The sequence below is a fragment of the Schistocerca gregaria genome, chromosome 6 (assembly GCF_023897955.1).
Source record: "Schistocerca gregaria isolate iqSchGreg1 chromosome 6, iqSchGreg1.2, whole genome shotgun sequence".
Taxonomy (NCBI): Eukaryota; Metazoa; Arthropoda; class Insecta; order Orthoptera; family Acrididae; genus Schistocerca; species Schistocerca gregaria.
Window position 1 is genome coordinate 134,625,045 of NC_064925.1, and position 24,995 is coordinate 134,650,039.

The 24,995-nt window shown below is 42.3% G+C and overlaps 1 protein-coding gene across 1 annotated transcript in view; it reads right to left on the reverse strand.

Moving 5' to 3' along the window:
* LOC126278372 (uncharacterized) overlaps positions 1-24,995 on the reverse strand; it is a 538,771-nt gene that overhangs the window by 231,574 nt on the left and 282,202 nt on the right. The window contains exon 2 of the mRNA XM_049978444.1: positions 638-840. Within this exon, the coding sequence (XP_049834401.1) occupies positions 638-840 (203 nt within the window). The remainder of the gene's footprint in view (positions 1-637; positions 841-24,995) is intronic.

Below are 24,995 nucleotides of genomic sequence, written 5' to 3' on the forward strand. Positions count from 1 at the left end.
AGAAATTGTTCAAATGGTTCTAAATGGCTCAGAGCACTATGGAACTTAACTTCTGAGGTCATCAGTCCCCTGCAACGTAGGACAACTTAAACCTAACTAACCTAACAACATCACACACATCCATGCCCGAGGCAGGATTCGAACCTGCGACCGTAGCGGTCTCGCGGTTCCAGACTGTAGCGCCTAGAACCGCTCGGTCACGCCGGCCGGCCCTCGCTACATGGAGGTGGGATCCCACGTGCCACTCGATATCAAAGGGTCACTGAGCAGCTTGTCGTGAATTACGATTGTGTATCTACTTTTATTCTTCCGATTACAGCACCATCTGTGGCGATACGAAGAAATGCTGCAGACAAAACGTATGTAGAATTTGCAGTGGAATCGTAATCTACAATTGCAAGCATGCACGGGGTGGTCGTGATGGAGGGGGAGTCGAGATTCGTATCGTTGGACATCCCCCTCCGAGACAAACAAATTGAAATTATGGAAAGTATAACTTTTTTTTGACCCGATATGTAGTTTTAGAGATATTTGAATGTCCTCAGTTAAAACGAACACCCTGTAGATTACTAAGGTAACACATGTCGTAGTTGATCACTAACACCTCACTTATGCTGCTGTCGTTGAGAATACTTACGTCTATTTTCGCGAAGAGGACGTGGAACTCGCGGAAGGGCGGTGAGCGGCCGCGTACGAACTGGAACATCTTGCGGCCGTTACGGAGCCACTCCACTTTATGGAGCAGTTCGCGCGGGACGCTGTACTCGCAGCGGAACAGCGCAGAGTGGCCGAACAGCACGTGCCGCGGCGCCGCCAGCCGCACGTCCAGCTCCGCCTCCGCTGTCGGCACAAACAACAGTGCGGGCTCAGCATGGGCTATAAACCACAGCGCTGAGTCACTGTTGAGGACGTGCTGCAATAGCCGCCGGCCAGATACTCAGCACAGGATCTGCTGGGGACGCAAACAACAGCACTGCACCTGCTGAGGGCAAAAACAACAGCACGATCTCAGGTCAGGCTGAAAACAACAGCATTGACTGGCTGTAATGAATGTACTATGGCATCACCAGTTGACCACTAACTACCGCCTCTACTGTGGGCACAAACAACAGCGCGGACTCAGCACGGGCTATGAACAACAGCGCTGAGTCGCTGTTCAGGGTGTGCTGCAAAAACCGGCAGCCGGATACTCAGCACCGGATCTGCTGGGGACGCAAACAACAGCACTGCATCTGCTGAGGACAAAAACAACAGCACGAGCTCAGGTCAGGCTGAAAACAAGAGCATTGACTGGCTGTAATGAATGTACTATGGCATCGCCAGTTGACCACTAACTACCGCCTCTACTGTGGGCACAAACAAAAGCGCGGGCTCAGCACGGGCTCCAAACAACAGAGCTGAGTCGCTGTTCAGGGTGTGCTGCAAAAGCCGCCAGCCGGATACTCAGCACTAGATCTGCTGGGGACGCAGACAACAGCACTGCATCTGCTGAGGACAAAACAACAGAACGAGTTTAGGTCAAGCTGAAAACAACAGCATTGACTGGCTGTTGAAACATCCACGAGATAAATTTTAGCTATAGTGCGAGGAGAGGAAATTATGCCTCTAACAGTTATAAACATTATCTATCCAACATATGAAAAAAACAGTGAAATAAAACGTTGATAAACATTGATTATTAATATAATATTTAATGATGTAATTGGACATATCAATATGTATCATACAAAGACAATGATAATTGTAAATTCTTTTATGATCTGCGTTTGTCTTCCTCTGTTTTTACCTTTTGTTGGTTGGCTTTTGTAGGTTGTGGACGCAAGACGCATATAAAACTGAGGTCTGTTAAGAAACTGTAAAGATGTAAATGAAGTCCCATGCATCTTTACAGAGCGTAGGGGAACGATGTGGGAGGCACGCACCGCTTTAGTAGACAACGTCTTAGTGGAGGTAGTTTTCCATTGCCTTCCTCCAACCATGATGGGGATGAATGATGATGATTAAGACAAGACAACAACACCCGGTCATCTCGAGGCAGGAAAAAAATCCCTGACCCTGCCAGGAACAGAACCCGGGATCCCGCGCTCAGGAAGAGAGAACGCTACTGCGAAACCACGAGCAGCCGACAAGATCTTGTAAGTATTTGTTAATTATTACTTGAGAATAGAGTTCATTATTATAATAAATATGAGTGAATAATTATTTGTAACTTTAATTCCTCTCTCAATAAACATTATCTGTGTTAATTATGTCTTTCCGCTGCAAGGAGCGCACCCATTGATGATAGCAATTTGAATAGCATTTTTATCTGTGTTTCTTACGAAAGTGTCAAAGCTTTGCTTCATGAAAATTAGTCTAAATAGTGCACCATATAAAAGTAAAGTTTAATAAGCATTAATTTAAATACTTATCTTGTTAAAAGGAGATTTGCTCTAACAATAGAAAGGCTCTGTCAGTTGTCTGCCCCCATCTTAACAATTACCTCAGCGTCAAGTTCAAATTATGCAGCTCTGCAGACATAAATGCCGAAGGTAATAAAAATGTGTAAAAATAAGTGTCCACCAGTGGTCCCGAACGCATTTTAATGGAAATAATTCGAATAAGATCGGTTATTTAAAAACAGCGCTCATACCACGATCCATATAACAAACTTTTCTTGCTGATGTATGGAGCCAAAATTAATTATGCACGAGTTGCGAAGAATGTTGTTTCAGATAACATACGTCAGTGTTGTGCGCGGGTGATGTTCGGTGGTTTTAATGATAATTTGGCTTAAGATAACTCTTTTCCATCATAATCAATAGTTGTATAGAATCTGTTGTATGAACTTATACAACTTACAGACAACACTTTAACACAACGTTAACTTGGAGATCTTTAGCAACTTGACCAAATCTTTAGCTGGGAGAAAACATTATTTAGTAATTACTCACTGTAATGAAATAAGATTATCATTTTCATTTACAAATTAGTTAAGTACCAAATCACTGAATGACACAGCGAACGCCAGTTGACCGGTAACCACTGCTCCACTGTGGGCGAAAACAACAGCGCGAGCTCAGCACAGGCTGAAAATAATTGCACATGCCACTATGCTGCCAATCGAACCCTCAGCACCGCCTCTGCTGAGGATACAAACAACAGCAAAGCCTCAGCATGGACTAAGAACAACAGCACTAACTGGCCATACAGCAAATACTACAATGGTGCCAGAAAAACGCTCAATACCGCCTTCCCGCTGAGGGCACAAACATAAGCACAAGCTTAGACTGAAAACACCTGCACTGAGTAACCTTCTGTGACGAGGCCAGGAAACACAGGAGATATAAACAGCAGCAGCATCTGAACACCAGTTGGAAAATATCAGAAATGAATGTGCCAGGTTATCAGCAACAGCCGCTCCACAGCAGATGCTGAGCACAGGCTGAGAAATGATAACACTGAGTGGCTGTACAGCACATGACGCATCTCTACCATCTGCTCGCTCAGCACAGCACTGATGGCAACTCACCATACGTCAACAACACAACTCCGTTATCTCGCAAATAAGGATGCACTTTCTTCAGCTGTTATCATAGCCTGAGAGGGGGAGAGCAAGCACACTGATCATCCTACTCGGCTGCCTCCACACGAGAAATTCTGAGCCGCCAAGGTGAAGAACTCTGCTAGCACTCAAGTGATGGGGCAGTTTACCACTGGACGGGTGCTGCTGCTAGTTGCCTAGGCCTCGTATGTGACAGCTAGTGGTGCCTTTTCTTAATAAATGTATGACATCCCATTACAAACGCTGACCATCCTGACCCAAGAGCGTCGAGAAGTGCACCACACAAATGTGGATTATCCAGTCGCAACGAAAAGTAGCCACAGGTAACTTCCAATTTACGGGCTGCGGCTAGTCGTGGCTCCGCTTGGAGCTGCACGGGGCTTCCTAGGTAGGAGTGTGTCTAGAGTCCTTGATTTTAGATCGATGCTTGGGGACCTATTATTCCGGTCTTCCATGATCTGCTGGCTGGTCGACTCACTTGAGCATAATGATATTGCTAACCTTTACTACAGACTGCTGGCACTGGATGCCTGGTGTCTGCAGACCAGCTCTGCATGCAGCGAGTCACTGACTTTCCTTCTTCGCTGCAGTCCATAATAATTACGGAAGTTACATAAGGGAGGGAATTAATTCTATCAGCTGCAATGGGACGTTACATAGGATCAATGGCGACGAATGAAAATCTGTACCAGACCACGACTCGAACCTGGAATCCCTTGCTTACTAGACAGGTTCGTTAACCACTGCGCTATGTGGGACACAGCGTTATCGCAACTGCTCAGACTATCTTGGCACGCCTCACTGGCGATTCACATTCCCACCGAGCGCCACATATCCACAGTGGTGTGAGAATATGTGGTGTCTGTTCTTTCGGACATATCTGACAGAATAGACGTCATGTATGCATATAATTTAATTGGTCTAGCTGAGCAATGGTTCTACCTTCTTCAGTGCGGATCCACTAATACGACCAAAGTCCTCTGGAAATCTCAGAGTCAATGGACAGGGACCATGGATAGGTGGCACTCGGTGGGAATGTGCATCGGCCGTGAAGCGTGCAAAGATAGTCCGTATAACTTGTACAAAACAACAGACACCACTCATGCACACAAACTACGGAAGTGCTACCTGTGCAGGAGTTTCTTCACGCACTGATCTCTCGATTAGACCCCAAAAATAATCGATGGGATATCTTTTGGGCGATATGTCTGTTAGCAATGACTACGCAAACGCCTCTGCTCTCGGTCGTTAAGTGTAGGCCATCAGCCAATGCGTTGTCCATTGTGAGAGATAATTGGAAATTTGCTGTTCTCGGCACACTTGACGCTGTGGATCTCGGAATACAGAACTGCCAAACCATTTCCAATTTACCATAGATCTAGCTCCAACTAATATTTCATGCTCAAAGTCTGTTAGTTCCTGTCGTGCGACCATATCATGATGGAAAACGTTTCACGTGAATTATCACTGTGCAAATGACTGCTCCGCCAAATCGCCGCCATTTATATACTATCGCCGTATGTACAGTGTGTAGACCTTGTATATGCGCATATTGCTATTCCATTACCATTGTCACCTCAATCTATAGGAAACAACATTTTGGGACGATCGTAGGAATTGCAGGAAAACGTGGACAAAAATTCCATTTCGTGTAAGGAACACCGATTTAAATCTGGATAAATGTAACACAATGTCTATAATAAATATAAAGAATCAGAGTTTATTTGATTACTTGCTGAACATCTTGAGACTGTCACATCACATAGCGTAGCGTCTTGTACCTTGGAACGCTTTTCAGACTCTTACCTTTAGCCAACTGCGGAATAAACGTTTAATACATTTACTTATTCCATTTTTCGATAACAACAATCAGTTTTTGGGTGCTGCAGTCTTTTAAGTAAAATAATTTTTTTTCCTGTTTGTGAAAAGATAATCCAAAGTATAGAATGATAATGTACCTACGAACAACGTACAGGGTAACTATAAAAGATTCATTCGTTTTCAGAGCTCAGTATACATGTACAATATAGCTGATTGATTTCATGAATAGAGTCGTAAAATCAACGAACTTGCATTTTGGGCTCTACAAATCTTCTATGAATGTTCCTCTTCTATGAACGCACGTCCAATCGGCAGTCAACTTCGTACCATAGCTTATGTATCAACATACTGCCAGTGGACACGACAAAAGCACTGTTGTGCTCTATGGGCTGTTCCAGTGTGCCTAGAAGTGGCCCGCATCTCGTGGTCGTGCGGTAGCGTTCTCGCTTCCCGCGCCTGGGTTCCCGGGTTCGATTCCCGGCGGGGTTAGCGATTTTCTCTGCCTCGTGATGGCCGGGTGTTGTGTGTTTTCCTTAGGTTTGTAAGGTTTAAGTATTTCTAAGTTCTAGGGGACTGATGACCATAGATGTTAAGTCCCATAGTGCTCAGAGCCATTTTTTTTCCTAGGAGTGGGGATACTTAAATGCGGTCCTTGTTGTACGCCAAAAGAAAAAATTCGCAAGGCGTTAGGTCAGGGAGACCTGGGTAGGAAGAAGGAGCGGGGCAGCAAAAGAACAGTTCCATATGATCTTTATCACTACGACGAAACCATGAATGTGAATATTTGTCACTTACATCGAGACGAACATCGATGCTCTCATTGAAATATGAAGTTCTCGGAATCGGCAGTCAGTTGTGAAAACAACCTCAACTGTGACGTATCAAAGTAAGACATAACCCATCACAGCCTCCTGAGAGAAGAAAAAGTGCTCATACAGTTTCATCCGTGACAGTGCACAGGACACACTAACCTTAGGCTAATCTCGTTCATGCGTCAAAAATTTCAGTGCCACACGCTCGCACATTGTGGCAATTAATCTTTCCACATAAATGGAAGGTTTCTCCATCACTGACTATCAGCAAGGAAGCGAAATATTCATCCCCAAGTGATTTCTGTGTGATGGTGCCAAAACTGAATGCACTATCAATAATTTCCTTAATAAATAAATACATAAGTTATTCTATGAATAAATGTTTATTACAAAGTCGAAGTGGTCTTTTTCATCATGAAATAATTTTCCTGTTTCAATTAGTGCGTGAGCTGAAGATGGTACTGTTTGAAATGTAACAGCTGTCGTAAAACCTTTCATACAGTTTGCTGCAGTATTTTAATTTCGTGGCTTGAGTGAACCGTTGAGTTTTTTGGATTGCATATGAAGCTTTTCCGCACCGCCTCCACATCCACATCCGGCACACTTGGCCGACCGGTACTTTTCTGAAACTTCCTGGAAGATTAAAGTTGTGTACCGGACCGAGACTCGAACTCAGCACCTTTTGCGAGGTACTGACGGAAGTAAAGCTGTGAGGAGGGGGCGTGAGTCGTGGTTGGGTAGCTCAGATGGTAGGGCACTTACCTTCGGAAGGCAAAGGTCCTGAGTTCGAGTCTCAGTGCGGTACACAGTTTTAATCTGCCAGGAAGTTTCCAATCAGCGCACACTCCGGTGCAAAGTGGAAATTTCATTCCGCTACTTTTCTGCCAAAGCACGGTGCTCTCTTTACACAGCGGTTCTTATCCGGAATTCTTATCCATAGTCCAGTACACAAATCTCTATTCTTAATGTGCTTTGGTATTGTCAAAGCATTGCCCTCCAAACGTTAGCTGGTGGGCATAATGCAAACTCGGTGACTTTACGGATCCAGTCATGCAACAGTCATAGTTGTACATATAATGGTTCGGAAAATGTAGAACTTCTAATACTAATGAATCATTTTAAAGCAAGGGATAATTGTTAAGAAACTGAATCAACGCATTTAATTTGCAAATATCGTATTTTCCATGGTAGAACCTGGTGAGCGACCGAGAAGTATGATTCTCGGTCCACAAATTTTATAGGTAGTTTTAAAATATACAGAATTTGATTCTTCATAAATTCTGCCATTAAGGGTTACCAATACATCCCAAACAGGTTTAATAAATTATACAACACATAAGTTTGTAGCACTGAACATATTTGCAAACGGCAGAAAAACCAAACCTAAAGCATCACAGCAGCGAAAACAGTAGAAAGTGTCGGAAGCTACAAGAGATCCTCAAGATGCTGCAGAGAAATGTTTGATACTGCGTGTGTATTTTGGGGAAAAAGGGGGGGGCGGAGCGAGGCGGGTGTCTCACGTAGTATTTAGAACGATATTAAATGACACGATTCCGAAAATCAGTGGTTTGTTGGAAAAGTCTGGGAGAAGTACTACGGCTCTCTAAATGAAATCACTTGCTGGACGCCACGGTAACCATTTCAACTTTTCCAGTATCTGGAAGCTCTTACGAAGCGTGTATAACAACAGATATGGACAGAATTCAGAGATGTGCTGATAGGACTGTAACAGGTTGGTGAAGTCCCTGCGAAAGTATAATAGAAAAGATCACGGAATTTAAATGTGAATCTTTGAAAAAATACAATGCAGTTCTCGTGAAATAATGTTTGGTTAGTACTGGAGAATTTTTGAAAACGTCTGTGCGACCATTATGCTGCCACCATCCGATAACTCCTGCACGGAATGCACGGTTACACGATAAATCAGACTAATCTAAAAGCCGTAAATTCAACTAAATACCTAAGTATTACAATTACGAACAACTTAAATTGGAAGGAACGCATAGAAAATTTGTGGGGAAGGCTACCCAAAAGCTGCGTTTTGTTGGGAGGACACATAGAAAATGTAACATATGTACTAAGGAGACTGCCTATACTACGCTTGTCCGTCCTCTTTTAGAATACTGCTTCGCGGTGTGGGATCCTTACCAGGTGGGACTGACGGAGTACATAGAAAAAGTTCAAAGAAAGGCAGCATGTTTGGTATTATAGCGAAATAGGGGAGAGAGTGTCACAGAAATGATACAGGATTTGGGCTAAAAATCATTAAAAGAAAGGCGTTTTTCGTTGCGACGGAATCTTCTCATGAAATTCCAATCATCAACTTTCTCCTCCGAATGCAAAAATATTTTGTTGACACCGAACTACATAGGGCGGAACGATCACCACCATAAAATAAGGGAAATCAGAGCTCGTGCGGAAAGATACAGGTGTTCATTCTTTCCGCGTGCTATACGAGATTGGAATATACAAAATTGTGAAGGTGGTTCTATGAACCCTCTGCCAGGCACTTAAATGTGATTAGATGAGTATCCATGTAGATACACATGTAGATGTACGTAAATGGAATGGGAAAGAGCAGAATAGGAATAAAAACTGGTAATATTTATACAATGTAACCTCCGCCAAGCACTGTAGCTCTGAAGTATATATAGACTACTTGAGTAGTCGATGTCCCCCAGTTGTGTATTTATTCCAGTCTTATGTTAGTTCATCTCCTCCTTTTACCTTTCATTGTCCGTCTGCTCCTTTCTCTCTCTGACCATCTTCTCCTCTCCCATATCTCTGTCGCCTACTCTTTGTTTATCTCCTCCTGCCCTGTCCATCGGCTGCTCTTCCATTTCTCTCTCAATCTCCTTCTTACCTCTCCTCTACCCCATCCCTCACCTTCAAAACGGTATCATCCCCACACCAATACGAACTTGGTGATTCTCACACCCCTAGAATTTCTTTTCAGATCGTAACTAACATGTGTACCAAGTTTGGTTAAAATAGAACCAGGAGCCTTTAACCATACATTCGATCAGGTTCACAAAAGTCACATACATTGCCCCTTATTTAACATATTTCAGACTTATTTGTGTACGTATGCCACGTGTGCCTTTAGTGAGTTTCGTTAGGCAATTTAGTTCTCACGCAGCACCGTGTTAATAACGTTATACCTCCTGAAATATGTGTCGCACAGTGCTATAGCCAGTTGTAGAAGTGGATACTGTCAGCGAAACGTGTTCCGAATGGAGCTGATGGTATGAAAGTAATAAATGAATCGTACCACGCATGATGCGACAGTTTCTATTGCGTCTCAGTCTTTATGACGTCGTAACTCCTGAACTGTATGTCATACAATATTTTTGCACATAAATTCAGTGGTATATTTGCATAGTGTCCGAAAAATCTGTTGCGAATGGAGGTGATAGTAAAGAACTGTTAAAATAAAATATAATGCCTGATGTGGCAGTTTTGGTGCGTGAAAAGCGAAAATGTAATGAGCGAGCATTTTTCCTTTCGTTATTTTGTGGGGCATGTCAGGGAGAAGAAGTCTAGTAAACCTTTCCGATTATGTGTAAAGACTGCTGCAAGTCACTAAGTTCTCTCATTCTCAAATACTGTACTGTTCGAAAGGTGAATATGCTCTGGATATTTGGGCATGGTGAGCTATGCTTCTTTTTCACCCGCACAACTTTGAGAGGTACGGGGTATGTAGGGGTACTCGTAGGTAGTTCCTACGCCAGCGGGGTTCCTGTAGACAATAAGTGATATGTGTACCAAGTATGACTGAAATCAGTGGATTACGAGAAGACATGGAACACACATACATTTTTGTAATGTGTATCGATGTTGATGTAAGTCAGATGCTATAGAACGACACTTCCTAAAAGTCACCCATTACTACCACTTAAAATTCTTCCACATGCTCAACACTACTACTTCTGCGGATATGATCACAGGAGAGTTTTAACAGTGGTGGAGGGACAACAATGCTGAACAGTCACAGAGACTTGTGACATCCACGAATCAGTTCCACAGAGAGCACAAAGAACATATGCACATCGGCACGGCCTGCGAGCCATCTACATTCTTTTCCCTACCTGGACATTGTCTACCATCCAGGTTGGAAGCTCAAAACTGTGCACATTCGCTGTAATAGAGTTGACACGCAATTGTTGAATCTGGTGATAGCTTCCGCCTTCCAAACATGCATGGTTCCACGGACGTAGGCTCAGGGAGACTCACGAGTGTATTTGACTGTGGAAATTTGGATCAATCAACATGCTAATCGCTGTTTTCACAAACATTCGTTGCTCTGGATCATCACGTATGGCAGAAATTGTATCTCATTCGGGATGTTCAAAAATGTATGTGAAATCTCATGGGACTTAACTGCTAAGGTCATCAGTCCCTAAGCTTACAAACTAATTAACCTAAATTATCCTGTGGACAAACACACACACCCATGCCCGAGGAAGGACTCGAACCTCCGCCAGGATCAGCCGCACAGTGCACGACTGCAGCGCCCAAGACCGCTCGGCTAATCCTGCGCGGCCATTCGGGATGTCATGAATTGTTATATATAATGGCGTGTTTACAGAGGTAGAAAAGTGATGTAAACCTCAGTTATTGGTGTAAAGTCTAAAACTGATCAATTTGTGTAGAATGAAATATCTTTGATCTATAACCAATATTTACAACTTACTTAAAAACATTTTCTCATGATATATAAGATATATTTCACTCGTCACTGTTATTAATTTTCCGGTTCGGCTGGTAACATATTCGTGTGTGTGTGAATGTATGTATGTGTGTACGTGTGTGTGTGTGTGTGTGTGTGTGAGAGAGAGAGAGAGAGAGAGAGAGAGAGAGAGAGAGAGAGAGATAGAGATAGAGATAGAGATAGAGATAGAGAGAGTGAGAGAGAGAGGGAGAGAGAGAATGGATGTCAGGATATGACGCTTCTTCATTAGTCTGCACACGTTACACTTTAAGTGTGCTGATGTGCTTGTACGTAACAGGTAGCATCGATCAGATCACGTGCCAGAATAAAAGCTCTATTGCAGCATATAGAAGCACTTACGAATGTGCAATGGAAACCAACAAAAGGTCTATAAAATTAATAAACATGGTCCTATTCAAATATTAATAACATTTTATACGTTAACGATATAATACACATATAAGAAGCAGCTTACAAATATAAACCGAAATTACCTTTGGGAGGAAGCGTATCTATTTTCATTTTTAAATGTGTTCCATGTTCTCTTATTGAGGCATTCACAGATCAGTATACAGGATATATTATAATCCCCGTTACAAGCCAATAACAACTGAAGAGGACACTTAGTAGATTATGTTTCTATGAGGAACCCACGTCGAAATACGTACCGGTTTTATATAGCATAAGTTTGAATGTCGGATCACTTTCAAATTTCTCCCTTCGCAGTACTCACACAGCGGAGACAGTTAGTACTGACCTAAGTGCTTAGAGGGAGCCCGTGGCACGGGCAATGTTTGGAGTACTAGTGTTCAGGTCTCTTCGACCTGACGAAAGACGTGTCTTCGCAATCGAGTGTGTGAAGTCCATGGAGCACCACAGTTAATGTTCCTAGTTGCGAGCGTAGCAGTTGCTTGCAACTTCGTTGTAATTGGACGAAGATGGTTTGTGGTGTCACAAATACAACACACTGACGACGGTGCTGTCTTCTCAGTCTGTGTACATACCGTGAAGCGGAGGATTAAACTTATTTTGTATCCAAACTGTACATTTTCGGACATGAGCTGTCAAATCTGTAGTTACTGAGGCCCATCCACAATCCATAGGATGCCTGTAGCCGTTGTGAAACACCCTGTAATTATTACAAATGGTCGTCAAGAACGTAAGGAACAGATAATCTCGAGCGATGCCCCTAAAATTATATTATTATTCACGTATGGGCCCAGTAGGACGACGCGAGGTACAGTCCATCAATGTCAGGTTCGATGGTTGGCATTTCTTTGTGCCTAAATTTGTTTCACCCTTTCAGAATGAAGTCTCTTTCTTTCATCAGACCACGATGTTCCAGTCCGTTTCCTAATTTCCCTCTGACCAACTTTCCAATCAAATCTTCTGTCTGCATATTTTCCTATCTGTAAGATCTGCCTGAGTTGTACAGGCTCTTTAAGATATTCCTTAACCGCAGCAATCCATTTCATTGCTTCAGTTTTGGCCTTACTTCTGTTTTCACAGAATTCTATTATTACTTTTGTCAACCTAGTGGATGCCATTCTTTTAATGTGCCCATAAAATTTGAAGCTTCGTTTTCCCGTGCCACCATGTATGGCCTGTATATTCTTCTAGTTCCTTATTACTCCTCAACCTATAAGTTTCTCCATTAGTAATTTTGGGGAGTAATATTTTCCTACTACTCTTTCTTTCTTTCTTTTCAATTTCTTCACTATCCCTCTTCCTATTTAAAAGTCCGCCCCGATAGCTGAGTGGTCAGCGCGCCGGTCTGTCACGCCAAGCGGCCCTGGTTCGATTCCCGGCTGGGTCGCAGATTTTCTGCGCTCAGCGACTGAGTGTTGTGTTGTCCTCATTATCATTTCATCATCATCAATGGAAGGCAACGAAAAACCACCACTGGAATCACTTCTCTAGACACTCGTGCTTTGGACCTCTCCCACGAGGCTTCCCCCATGAGAAACCTGCCATAAGGCAGAACACATTTTCCTATTTAAAATTCAAGTTTTTGCTCCATAAAGATTTTCAGGTTTGATTTTATGATATAAATGTATTATTTTATAACATAAATTTATTTCAGAATATTACTTGAGGCCAACAGTAATGTAATTTACGGTGCCTCCTAGGTTGTAAGTCATGATTTGCTTTAAAGTGAAATTACTTATTGCGAGAATGAACAGAACTAGTGAAATACCAACTCAGTACTACCGTGCTGAACCACAATTGATATGTGAAATATTGATTGTTCGCTAAGGAAAGGTGGGTAGTAGCGACTCACCTCAGCCAGTTAATGAGATTTCACAGCTACTCATAGCTAATTAATGATCGTGACGCTATTCGTGGTAAACTATTACACATAAATTTAAAGACTGTTCGAAAGGAGACTCAAACAGCGATGTACAGTTTTTTATAGACTGCGTCTTTCACCCAATATGGCGTGAGGATATTGTTGCGAAAATGTCTCTTACATTTTCTAAGAAAAATGGACCATACACTGCTAAATAAGTTTGAGAAATACGTGAAATCTTCCTTGGAGTAAAGTTGGTATATTTTATCATGTGTTCCTATGGATCGAAGGATTCTCTATTTTAGCCATCTCAAACTGCCGAAATCAATGTATCGGAAATAATTATTAAGGTGTTGATACTGAACATTGGTATGTTTTCGTTGAGTTGTTGTATCAGTTAAAATATTTAGTTTGTCATGTGCTATTCAATGTTGCATCAGGAAGCTTAGGGAGGCACCATCTGAATTACAGATGGTTCGAACATATTAATTGGTTTACGTGTTACTTGACGAACGCCAACAAGTTCAAAGTGATGCCCAAGTACACGACTTGTGTCGAGATGTAAGAGTGGAAATGGACGGTAACCACATACTGTCGGATAACGGAAAACAGAAACATTCCGAAATAAATAATGTCAAAACATGTTAATACATGGTAGACGGCTGTACAGGAAACCGCAGTTAGTCTGAAAACAATGACATGGCTCCGTTCCTGCGTAAATTGTTGTTCCGCACACTACTGTAGACGTTATTCTCTCTGTTGCAGCGTCAATAGAAACCATAACAATGACACACGCGTCGTTGCACTGTGTGGACACTTGCCTTGCACCAAACAAGTGAATTTCTTGTGATAGTAGATGAACTTGCTGTCTAACCCTACATGTCCGGGTGAACAAAATTTCATCTCTGACTAGAGTCACACGGGGTCGTCGAAGTCCTGCACGGCGTTGAGATGGCTCTCCCGAATTCATCGATTCCATGTTCGCAGTTTCGGGAATGGGAGCAGCAATATCGAGAAGAGGTAAAGTACACACGCCATAGGCCTCAATCCTGCAGTTGTCGAATTCCGACAGATGCCAGTCACCGTTTCTCCTTCTTACACGAGGCGTAATGCAATCTTGTCACAAGCAATCAACATTCAAATGCGATATCTGCAGTTTATCGACTTCGTGTGATTGTATTTAAATGGTAATGATCTACGTACACAAGCTGGTATGCCTCACACGAATTTGACGTTCGTTTCATGCCGCCTTGCAGTTTTAATGTGTTGCAATGTAAGTGGAAGTAATTTACTGTTATATCGCTATTCACACCTACCGGATGAGGCGGCGTCACTCTAATTACGATACTGCGCTCACGATATAGATAAGAATATTTCGTCCAGTGAGGCCAAGACCAATTGTCTAAGTTAACCCTATATTAGATCACATACATTACACTTTCTACACCAAGAGGTAATACGTTATTCCAGACATAAGACTAATCTCTTCAAAATCAGTGTGATGCTACACGCCAAACAGTATAAATACAGGGGTGGACAAAAATACTGAAACTTCAAAAAGATAACACATTTTCATGCCTAATACGGTGTAGAAAACACGTTGGCATTCAAGATAGCTTGTAGACGCCTCGGAATGGATACATATTGCTCCTATATGGTTTTCAAGTGAATCGTACTTCATTTTTCCACCAAAATATTGGCAAGTTCAGGGAACGACGATTGAGGTGAATAACGATATCTCCAAAGTAGACCACAAAGGCTCAATAATATTGATATATGGTGACTTAGAGGAGCGACAGTTCATCAACAGGCTCAGAAAACCAGTCCTGGATGATGCGAGCAATGTGAACAAGGGGCTCTGTCTTCTTGATGCTCAGTATCACCATTGGAAACAAATGTTGTACCCTGGGATGGACCTGATCACCCAAAGTGATCACATAACCCTTGGCAGTATTGCTACCTTGCTCAATAACCATAGCGCCCATGGAATTCCACTAAATCGATGCCCAAATCATCACCAAACCCACGTCGTGTTTCACTCTTGGAACGTAAACTCTACTATAACTTCGAAACAGTGTGAAGCAAGGCCCATCCGATCAATGCATTCTTACATTGCTCCTTAGTCCGGGTTTTATGACTTCGGCTCTATTTGTTCCTGTTACAGGCATTTGCGTCACAGATGAGTAGTTTTGCAGTTAGAGTTGGCCTTGCTGATCGTTGCTTAAGGAGCTCCTTTCGTGTTGTTTTAGTGCTGACAGCGTTTGGGATTGATTTATTTAGTTGTGAGTGAAATCTTATGGGACTTTATTGCTAAGGTCATCAGGCCCTAAGCTTACACACTACTTAACCTGAATTATCCTAAGGACATACACATACACCCATGCCCGAGGGAGGACTCGAACCTCCGCCAGAACCAGCCGCACAGTCAGTGACTGCAGCGCTTTAGACCGCTCGGCTAATCCCGCGCGGCGATATTTACCTCTGCAGTGTCTTTTCCAGCTGTCGTTCTCTTGTTTTGGATCACAGTCCCCTTAAATGACCGTCCGACGCGTTGTAATTTAGCGGATAATATTTTTCCGCCTTCCCTATTTGGGGTATAAACCTGCGATACAGTGTCTCTTGAAACAGCAAATACTTTGGCTCCCTTGGTTACGGTAGCACAATAACCAACAATTTGCCGATGTTTGAATTCACTTAGCTCCGACATGATGCACTCATAGGTGCTCAGAACGCTGTTCTGACCACGACTGACACTTCCGATGTTTTCAGGACATTGTACAGCTGCCATTTGTGTTCAAATACAACGGCCTTCAGGCTTAGCTAGCGTCTCTATTTATGTTCTAGCACTCATTTCTCGCGGTCTTCACGTATTTCTGTCCAACCTCTGTTAATAAGCTGTATCTTTGGTAACGGTCATCGATAGAAGAGCTAGTGGAACGCTGTATGCTTCGCAGTATAGTGGACTCTTGCCAGTGTAAACTTCACAAATGAAACGTCTGCAGTTAAGCCGGTCGCTGTGTAATAACAGACGCGCCATTTCGTCTGTGGAGCGACAAGCCTAATGTAATTGAAACTCTCTGTGACAGGTGGCGCCCCGTGGCTTCAAAGTAGAAGCGCTGTCTCTGGTACAGTTCGTCCTAGTGGTGCAATTGCTAATTAATTTGCAGTGTTCTTCATACCGAAGGCCCGTGTTTTCCTAAATGAATAGGCCAGAGACTCGTATTGCTGTTACGCAAATTACCTATCTGCTGCATGAAAGTGTTCATATGACCTCACAGCAGTACTGCCGCATAAATGGCACAGAACTGCTGTCACATTCCCTACTCGTGATAATGAAAAGGTTGGAGAATGTTCTTGCTCATCGTTCTACATTTAACAGAATCCCTCCTTTTCTCTGCTGTAGTGTTTCTCTTCTCACCAATCGTTTCTCGCTTCTTTTTCATCTGACTTCATCCCATTCCAACACGTAATCGGCATGACCACTATCGGATTTTGCATCCTTTATGTTAGAGGGTATCCATATGCCCTTCCTGTCCGACACGATCCCTTAATGAATCGTAAGCCAAGACACATACATATTGGACTCGGTAAGTGTCCAAGTACCACAGTCTCACCATGCAAGCCGTTCTTCCTGATAAAGTTACGCGAGACCTGTGTTGTTACATTAGTGAATAACTGAGAATATTTACAGTTTGTACACCAAGTACACACAGTGTATCTTCACCAATGGCGTAAACACATACAGTTGAATGTGCACTACGTTAGAAGCAGAAAAGTCTCAGTAAACATGGGCTCCAAAGTTCATATGAGCGCTTCTTCACCTTCGTTACTGTGAAGCAAAAATGGTTCAAATCCCTCTAAGCACTAAGGGATTTAACATTTGATGTTATCAGTCCTCTAGATTTAGAACTACTTAAACCTAAGGACAAAACAATCGTCCATGCCCGATGCAGGATTAGAATCTGCAACCGTAGCAGGAGCGCGATTCCGAACTAAAGCGCCTAGAACCGCTCGGTCACAGTGGCCGGCACTGTGAAGCACATTGCTTCTACTGAACAAGCGCTCGCAACTCTTAAGAAATGGATTTTAGGTTTTGTTAAGATTCCCGTCGTCAGTTGTTACGATGACAGGTGGCCAATGCTAAATAGAAATATATGTAGCAGTTTCGGCAGTGAAGTCAGTAAGGAACTGGCTGCATAGTCTGTATGTGCAACGACTGAAATAATTAGTAGTCGTTGGTAAAAAATAATACATATTGTACTTAACTTGTGTTACAGGCTTCTTCATATACTGCATACATATAATTACAAACGTATCTATAGAAGCATTTCTCATGCTATACTTGACTAAGCGCCTTGTTAGAGGTTTCTTCCTATCAGTGTGCTACATTTCTTGTTGACGTCCCGAGTGAGAGTGGACGAGAGCTCGCTAGATACTTGTCACAAGTCGCGGAGTGGGCTAACGGCGCTAGTAGCGACTCGATGGTCGAGCGATATCTATTACGGACCGCGGTCTATATCTGCACCCCCTAACAAGTTGATACCACAGGGTTCATGTTTACTAGACTCTTTTTTTTGTCCATACTAGCTCCTATCAAAGTATTGAAAGCAAAGAGCATAAAAAAATGGTCATAGATCTTAAACTATTCTATTAGACCCAAATTTTACTACGACACTTTTACTACTAACATCGTGTACTTTCAACTGTACGCTATGAGCGACAATAAAGTAATGAGACTGATGTGAAGAAATATTTTTCTTACCGTTCTAGTCAACTTTAGTGTTGTCTCCTTCAAAGCACTTCCCTTCTGGTTGCACACAGTTTTTCCAGCGCTTCTGCCATTGATGGTAACATTTCTGGAACTCATCTTGTGCAATATCCTTCAAGACCTTCGTCGCAGCTTTTTGGACATCTTGCGTTGAAAATGTTGGCTCTTGACCGCCGTTTTGACTCTTGGAAATAGAAAAAAGTCGCAGTGAGCGATGTCTGGTAAATAAGGTCGCTGTGGTAGTACTGAAATTTGTTTTGATGTTAAGAACTGCTGTACTGACAGTCCAGTATGGAATGGCGCATTATCGTGATGCAGAATCCAATTATCAGCAATAATGGCACGGACATGAAGAACTCTTTTACGAAGTCTTTCTAAAATTTCTTTGTAGTAATATTGGTTAACTGTTTGTCCAGGAAGCACCCACTCTTTAGAAACAATTCCCTTGGAATCAAAGAAGCACAAAGGCATGTATTTCACTTTTGACTTTGACATGCGAACCTTTTTTGGTGTGAGTAATCCCTTTGAGCACCATTGCGAACTTTGGCGTTTTGTCTCTGAATCGTACTGGAAAAAAAAATCTTTCATCACCAGTGATAAGACGGCTCAACAATTCTGGATTGATTTCCTTTTGCCCTGACATATCGGCTGCCACATTTTTCCGTGTTTCTCGCTGTTGTGGTGTAAGATTTTTGGGGACCATTTTTGCACAAATCTTTCTCATACCAAGATCTTCAGTTATTAATAGACGAACCGTTTCTCGATTGATATTCAGTTTTTCTGCAATCATTTTCACGGATAATCTTCGATCAGATGATACGAGTTCACGCACCCTGGCGAAGTTGACATCCGTCCGTGAGGTTTATGGTCGTCCACTGCGGTCTTCATCTTCAGCATTCGTTCTGCCTTCTCATAACTTTTTATGCCAACGAAAAACTTGAGCTCTAGACATAAACGCACATGCAAAAGCCTTCTGAAGCTTACTGTAAGTTGTCGTCCCATTTTCACCCAATTTAACGCAAAAATTATGTGGTGCCATTTCCGTGACAAGAGAGACAAACACGTGTTAACTTATTACAGCACAACTCATGACTGAGCAGTTGCATCGATGTGCCGCTTGGACTAGAAGCAGCTTATTGACCAAGGTCAAAGATATTGTGCCTACGCAAGCCTGCATGGTTGCCACATCTTGCAAAGAAAATAAGTCTCATTACTTCATTGTCGCACCTCGTACATTTACCCTGTAACCCGGACTTTACACAGAAAAAACTGCTCAGTATAGTGCAGAAGGTAACTTAAATAAATACGCAATGAGACGAACGTAATTACGTTTTTATTCAAATACAGAAATCAGACTGAAGTTGTTGTCATTAATGATTGTCACCTGGACGTTCCAAAAGCCGGGACATGGTTCTTACGAGGGTGTGTGATCACCACAAACAGTAACACATGCTCTGCAACGTACTCCCAGCCTCACCATAACTTAGATTCTTGTGATATGACGTTTCATTCCTCCACCAGCACAGTTGACAAATACTACATGGTCATTGTTAAAGAGTCCTCGCAGAATACCGCCGCCGGTAGTTGCGCAGATGGCAGGGCGTGTGTGGGGAGAGCAGTGGTGGTGGGGATTGTGAGAAGGCGATGTAGGTCAAATGCCGAGTGCCGGAGGAAGCGCCACCGAAAATTGAAGCCTACACTGGCATATTTTGTAAATATTAAGTAGGACCCCTCCCCGTCCACGATTGCATGGTGGCCATTCAAAAGAATCTACCGTCACCTCTGCTATGGTTAGCATCTAGAAACAATTCTGCCAAAAATGCAGCGATTTATTTTCGCCTGACTTGTTGATCATTTGTAACTTTCGGAGAAGCAAAATGAGTGGCGAAATTTAAGTAAAATTTACACATTTATGGTGTTGCCATGTTGAAATTTGTTTCTTTTGACAAAACACAGCGGGGTTTACACAGTTTCACCTCACTAATGCCTTGTACAGAGACAACTGTGAGAGAATTCCGAAACACTAGTTTATTAAGTTTATTAAGTGAAGAACTGAGGAAAAGTGAGGTCACTATCTTATGAAAAACACCTCTTCGGTACAAAATAAATGTGTAAAGTCTTCACTCGTATTGTTCCAAAACCCATAGCATTTCTCGTTTCACCAGCTATCGATGACCCTCAAAAATTACACTTTCATCGAAAAAATCTCTATTTACTGGAACTACACGTTAGTTAATGAATTTTTGCATAATAACCACGTAGCAAAATACTCCACTCCTTGGGTGTTATCATTTGCCACAATCTCATTTCGATATTCCAAACAGCTTATGAAATATGAGGAATGTTTTGGATATTTCACTGTGACTTTATCGCTGATGTGGTGCGAGAGCAAATGAGTGTACAATGACAGTTCAATTTTATCGAGATCGGTGAAAGATACAGACCTGCACCTAAGTCTAAAGAAAAATTCAATATTTTAGGTAAATTTCTTATGCAGCAACATGTTATGTGATATACACCAAATGCAAAATCTCAGCGACCCCTATCATTCATCGAAAACTTTTTCCAATTTCGCGCACTGTCTTACTTCCACATAAATATTGCAGTAACTACGACCATTAGCGAAATGATGGGCACGTCATCATAAACCTGCCATGCAAAGCTACAAGTAAATCAAAAATGAAATTTTTTACCGATTTGTTTCTGTAAAACCGTCTGAGAAAGACTGCAGAGTGTGTTCCTCGATACTGTCATCGCCGACTGGCCGAAAGATGGCCATGTCGACTTCCCCTTCCGAACAAACATATAAACTTATCCAGCGCTTTGGGAGAGAATTTGTCACTGTGTTTCGGTCACATGTCCTGCATAAAAATGTGACATTACCGCCTTCAGCCGCTGGTAAACTACTTTATTTATACAACCAGTTTCAGTCGTCTGACAATCATCAGGATCATAAAAATATACGTGGCATCATGTTAGGAGCCACATCAGAAACATTCGAGATTGAGACAGGCCTAAGGCAAGAGGATGCTCTCTCATGTTTTCTGTTCAGTGTCATCGTAGAGAAAGTAATAAAAGAGTGTAGACAACATGAATGGGTGGGAGTAGAGATGAACGGTAACTTCAGTTGTCTCACATCTGCAGATACCATAGTACTGTTAAGTGAATCAAAGCACGAGTTGAAAGAAATGTACCAGAAAATGGAAAATAAAGCACAGAAGGTAGGGCTCAAAGAGAATCGAGACAAAACAGAGTTCATGCAATTAGGAAGAAGACAAGAGCGGGTAAAATTTGTTGAGATAGATGGCAAGAGGTTCAATAGAGTAGACCGGTTCAAATACTTGCGATCTTGGTTTAACATGGACAACAACATAAAAATGGACATCAACGAAAGAATAGCAGTGTGAACGAAATGCATGCATTCCCTCAGAGAGACGCTTTGCTCTAAATCGATATCAGTGAACACTAAGACGAAAATCTACAACACAGTGATATGCCCAGCAGTAATGTACGGTTCAGAAACATGGAACATTACTAAGCGAGAAAGGGAAAACTATTAATATCTGAAAGAAGAGCAATGAGAAAGATATGGGGACCAGTTTTAGATAACGGAGAATGGAGGAGCAGGAAAAACGAGGAAATCTACCTTCTGATGCGATAACCAACTATGGCACAGCGGGGAAACCAAACACGAAACGCCTCAAAGGACGACCAAGGTAGCGCTGGATGGACGACCTGTCGTAGAACCTAGCAGCCTTGGGAACTGAGGACAACTGGAGGAGCCGGCCGCAAAACAGGAAGGAATGGAGGCAGCTTGTGGAAGCAGCGCGTGGTCTGCAGAGCCTGTGATTGCTGAGTATCTATCTATCATGTTAGGTAAAATATAAAGCGTTAACGACGATCACAATTTTAACATGGATGTGTACACTCCCTAGCACAGTTTCTATACACTGGCAACACAGTTTATACTAGGACATGACGTCAGTGTTTTAAGAATGCTTTTCTGGACTTGATAATGATCAGACGACTGTAATTGATTGTACACTTGAAATATTTTACCAGCAGCTCAAAGCGGTATATCTTTAAATTTTTTCAAATATCTTCAAAGACATGGTAGTCAGTATGCCCATGCACCATTATGCCTCCCCATACTGCAACACCTGGAGAACCAAAGTGATGATGATCGACAATGTTACTGGGTGCATTACTTGTTCCCATCTATCGCCACATGAGGATACTTCTAGTATTGCCGAATACGATCGTTTTGATGTCCCGGGATTTTTGGTGTTGGGATTCATAATTTTGCATAGATGTACCGACCACAAACCGTACACTGACTGATAAGTGCTATCGTGACACTGTACTGCTTCCACAGATGTGTAGTCAAGGGGTGAATTCGACTCTGAATTCACTTTTATAGATGACACTGAGCATCGACCAGCGCAAGTGGAAGAGTCCCTAAAATGGGAGGATATTTGGCAAGTAGACAGGCCTGCCTGTTTCTCCGTCAAGCATCCCATGGGGCAGGTGTGGGATACAATGGGGAGACGTATTTGGGCAGTAAATATATTCGCAGTTGCAAATACGTATAACCATCAACTGTATAATAGAATGACGACAATGAAAATTGTACCCGACTGCGACTCGAACCCGGATTTCCTGCCTTACCAATTGGCTACCTCAGAACGGTTCACGACCAGACCAAACTTCCATATCTTGTCAACCGTGTGTCTACCGTCTGAAGGAACTGTAGATCGTAACTCGGAATAACACAGGCACTGCAACATTGTATTTGGGCACCTCCTTTTGCAACCAGCAGCTCTCAACTGAATTGCTGGTGGAATGGAGGACGCTACGACAACAACCCTGTGGCCAAAATGGGGGTATATTGCAGAGCATGCACTGCCGTCTGTGGTGATCACACACCCTATTAAATCCTGTCTCCCACAGTTGGCAATGTCCATTGACTATTATAAATCGCGGAGATTTCAGTATGATTATTGTTTGAATAAAAGCATTTCTGTTCTTTCAGTTACCTTCTGTGCAACAGTGCAGCAGTTCTTTCTATGTATGGTCTAAGTTTCATCGTGCTATGTTACTTGGCAGAGAGATATAAATAGAAAGTTACTTTCATCTTCAAGCTTTGCAACCCAATGTTCTATCTTTAAAATAATTCTTAATTAATCACTAAATCCCTACACCGATACCGAGCGAGGTGGCGCAGTGGTTAGCACATTGGACTCGCATTCGGGAGGACGACGGTTCAATCCCGTCTCCGGCCATCCTGATTTAGGTTTTCCGTGATTACCCTAAATCGCTTCAGGCAAATGCCGGGATGGTTCCTTTGAAAGGGCACGACCGATTTCCTTCCCAATCCTTCCCTAACCTGAGCTTGTGCTCCGTCTCTAATGACCTCGTTGTCGATGGGACGTTAAACACTAACCACCACCACCACCTACACCGATAACACTGTACTAAAAACTTCTTGCTATCTCTTGATTCATGATGTGCCAGACATAATAATACCTATATAATCTTTGGATAAGAGGAAAATTTCTTAACAGCAGGATTCGAATCTGCGACCGTAGCGGTCGCGTGGTTGCAGACTGAAGCTCCTATAACCGCACGGCCACACCGGTCGGCTATACATTGAGGCACCTATTGGCTCGAACCATCTAGCTTTGTACAGGCTTGTACTATCACCCATGGGGCTCCCGTGCAACTGAGATGATATTAATATGGTTGATTTCGTAAGCAGCTGCAGTTCGGAATTTGAGTGGAAGGGTAATGACATTATTTGCCTCTCCATAATAATGTCATTACCTTTCCACTGAAATTCTCAAGTGCAGCTGCCTACGAAATCAACGTTCTAGTTATCGATCAACACATTATTTGTAAGAAGTGTTATAACCCTCCCGATTTTTCTCATTGTCGAGCCGAGAGCCAGTTCGTTTCTGTCTCATTAGTCCCGCCACGTGTAGTATGGAGTTGCATGGTGATTTGTCGTGAAATATCGACAGAATTACTTCTTCCATAACCCAACGATGTATATTTCAAAATTCAGTTTCAATTTGAACTGTCGTCTAGAGTAGTCTCAAATAACAAAAGATATGAGACTGTTAAAAAAATAGCAAAGAATTTTGCCAGATAGCGGTCTGTCGCTGGATGTTAGTAACTAAACAGGTTGCTTCCCGATTACGATGCTATCACAACGCGCTCAGATTGTCTGGCCACATGTCAGAGCTCATGATGACGATGTACTGAGCTGACATCGAAACCTAGCAGTATGTTTGATGCTATAAAATGGAAATCTTTCTTCAAAAGCAATAATTTCCTACTGCCCCCGTTAGAGCCCTACAAATTTGTATCACTTAAGGTGGACTACACTTATTTTACCATCATGTTTCATATCGTTGTTGGTGAGAACGGTATTCCTCCATATTCCACAATCGCAATACCAGATCGGATACGTCTATCATCTTGGCTGTACCTTTACATAACACAAAATCTTTCTCCGTGTCGTTCTCCATCTCAGCCATACGACTATGGAACGCACTGCCCTGTGATCTGCGTCTTATCCAGAACTACTCAACATTCAAGAGGGAACTCAAAACTTACATATTAGGGACGGTATAGCCACCATTGTTGTGCCCCTAACATCTCTTTCTTTCTTCTCTCCATCACAGCTTCGAATTTTACCATTCTTTTTCTCTTCTTCAAACCTATCTACCTCTTATATATCTCTTTCACCCCATTCTATCGTCTTATGTCTCTGCTCGATGAGAATAACTCACAAGCTGCAAGAATATAACGAGAAAATTCCCAACTAACTGACATTCACAAAAGAAATGTATGTTTACTTTCATATACTTAGTCACTATTATTATTATTATTATTATTACTATTATCATTATTATTATCATTATTATCGTTGATTGTTATAATTATTTTTATTGTTATAACTATCATTGTACTACTGTTATAATCTCAAATTTTTTTCGTTTGACATCAATACTGCATAATACGTTAAATGTTCTTAATGTTATTTA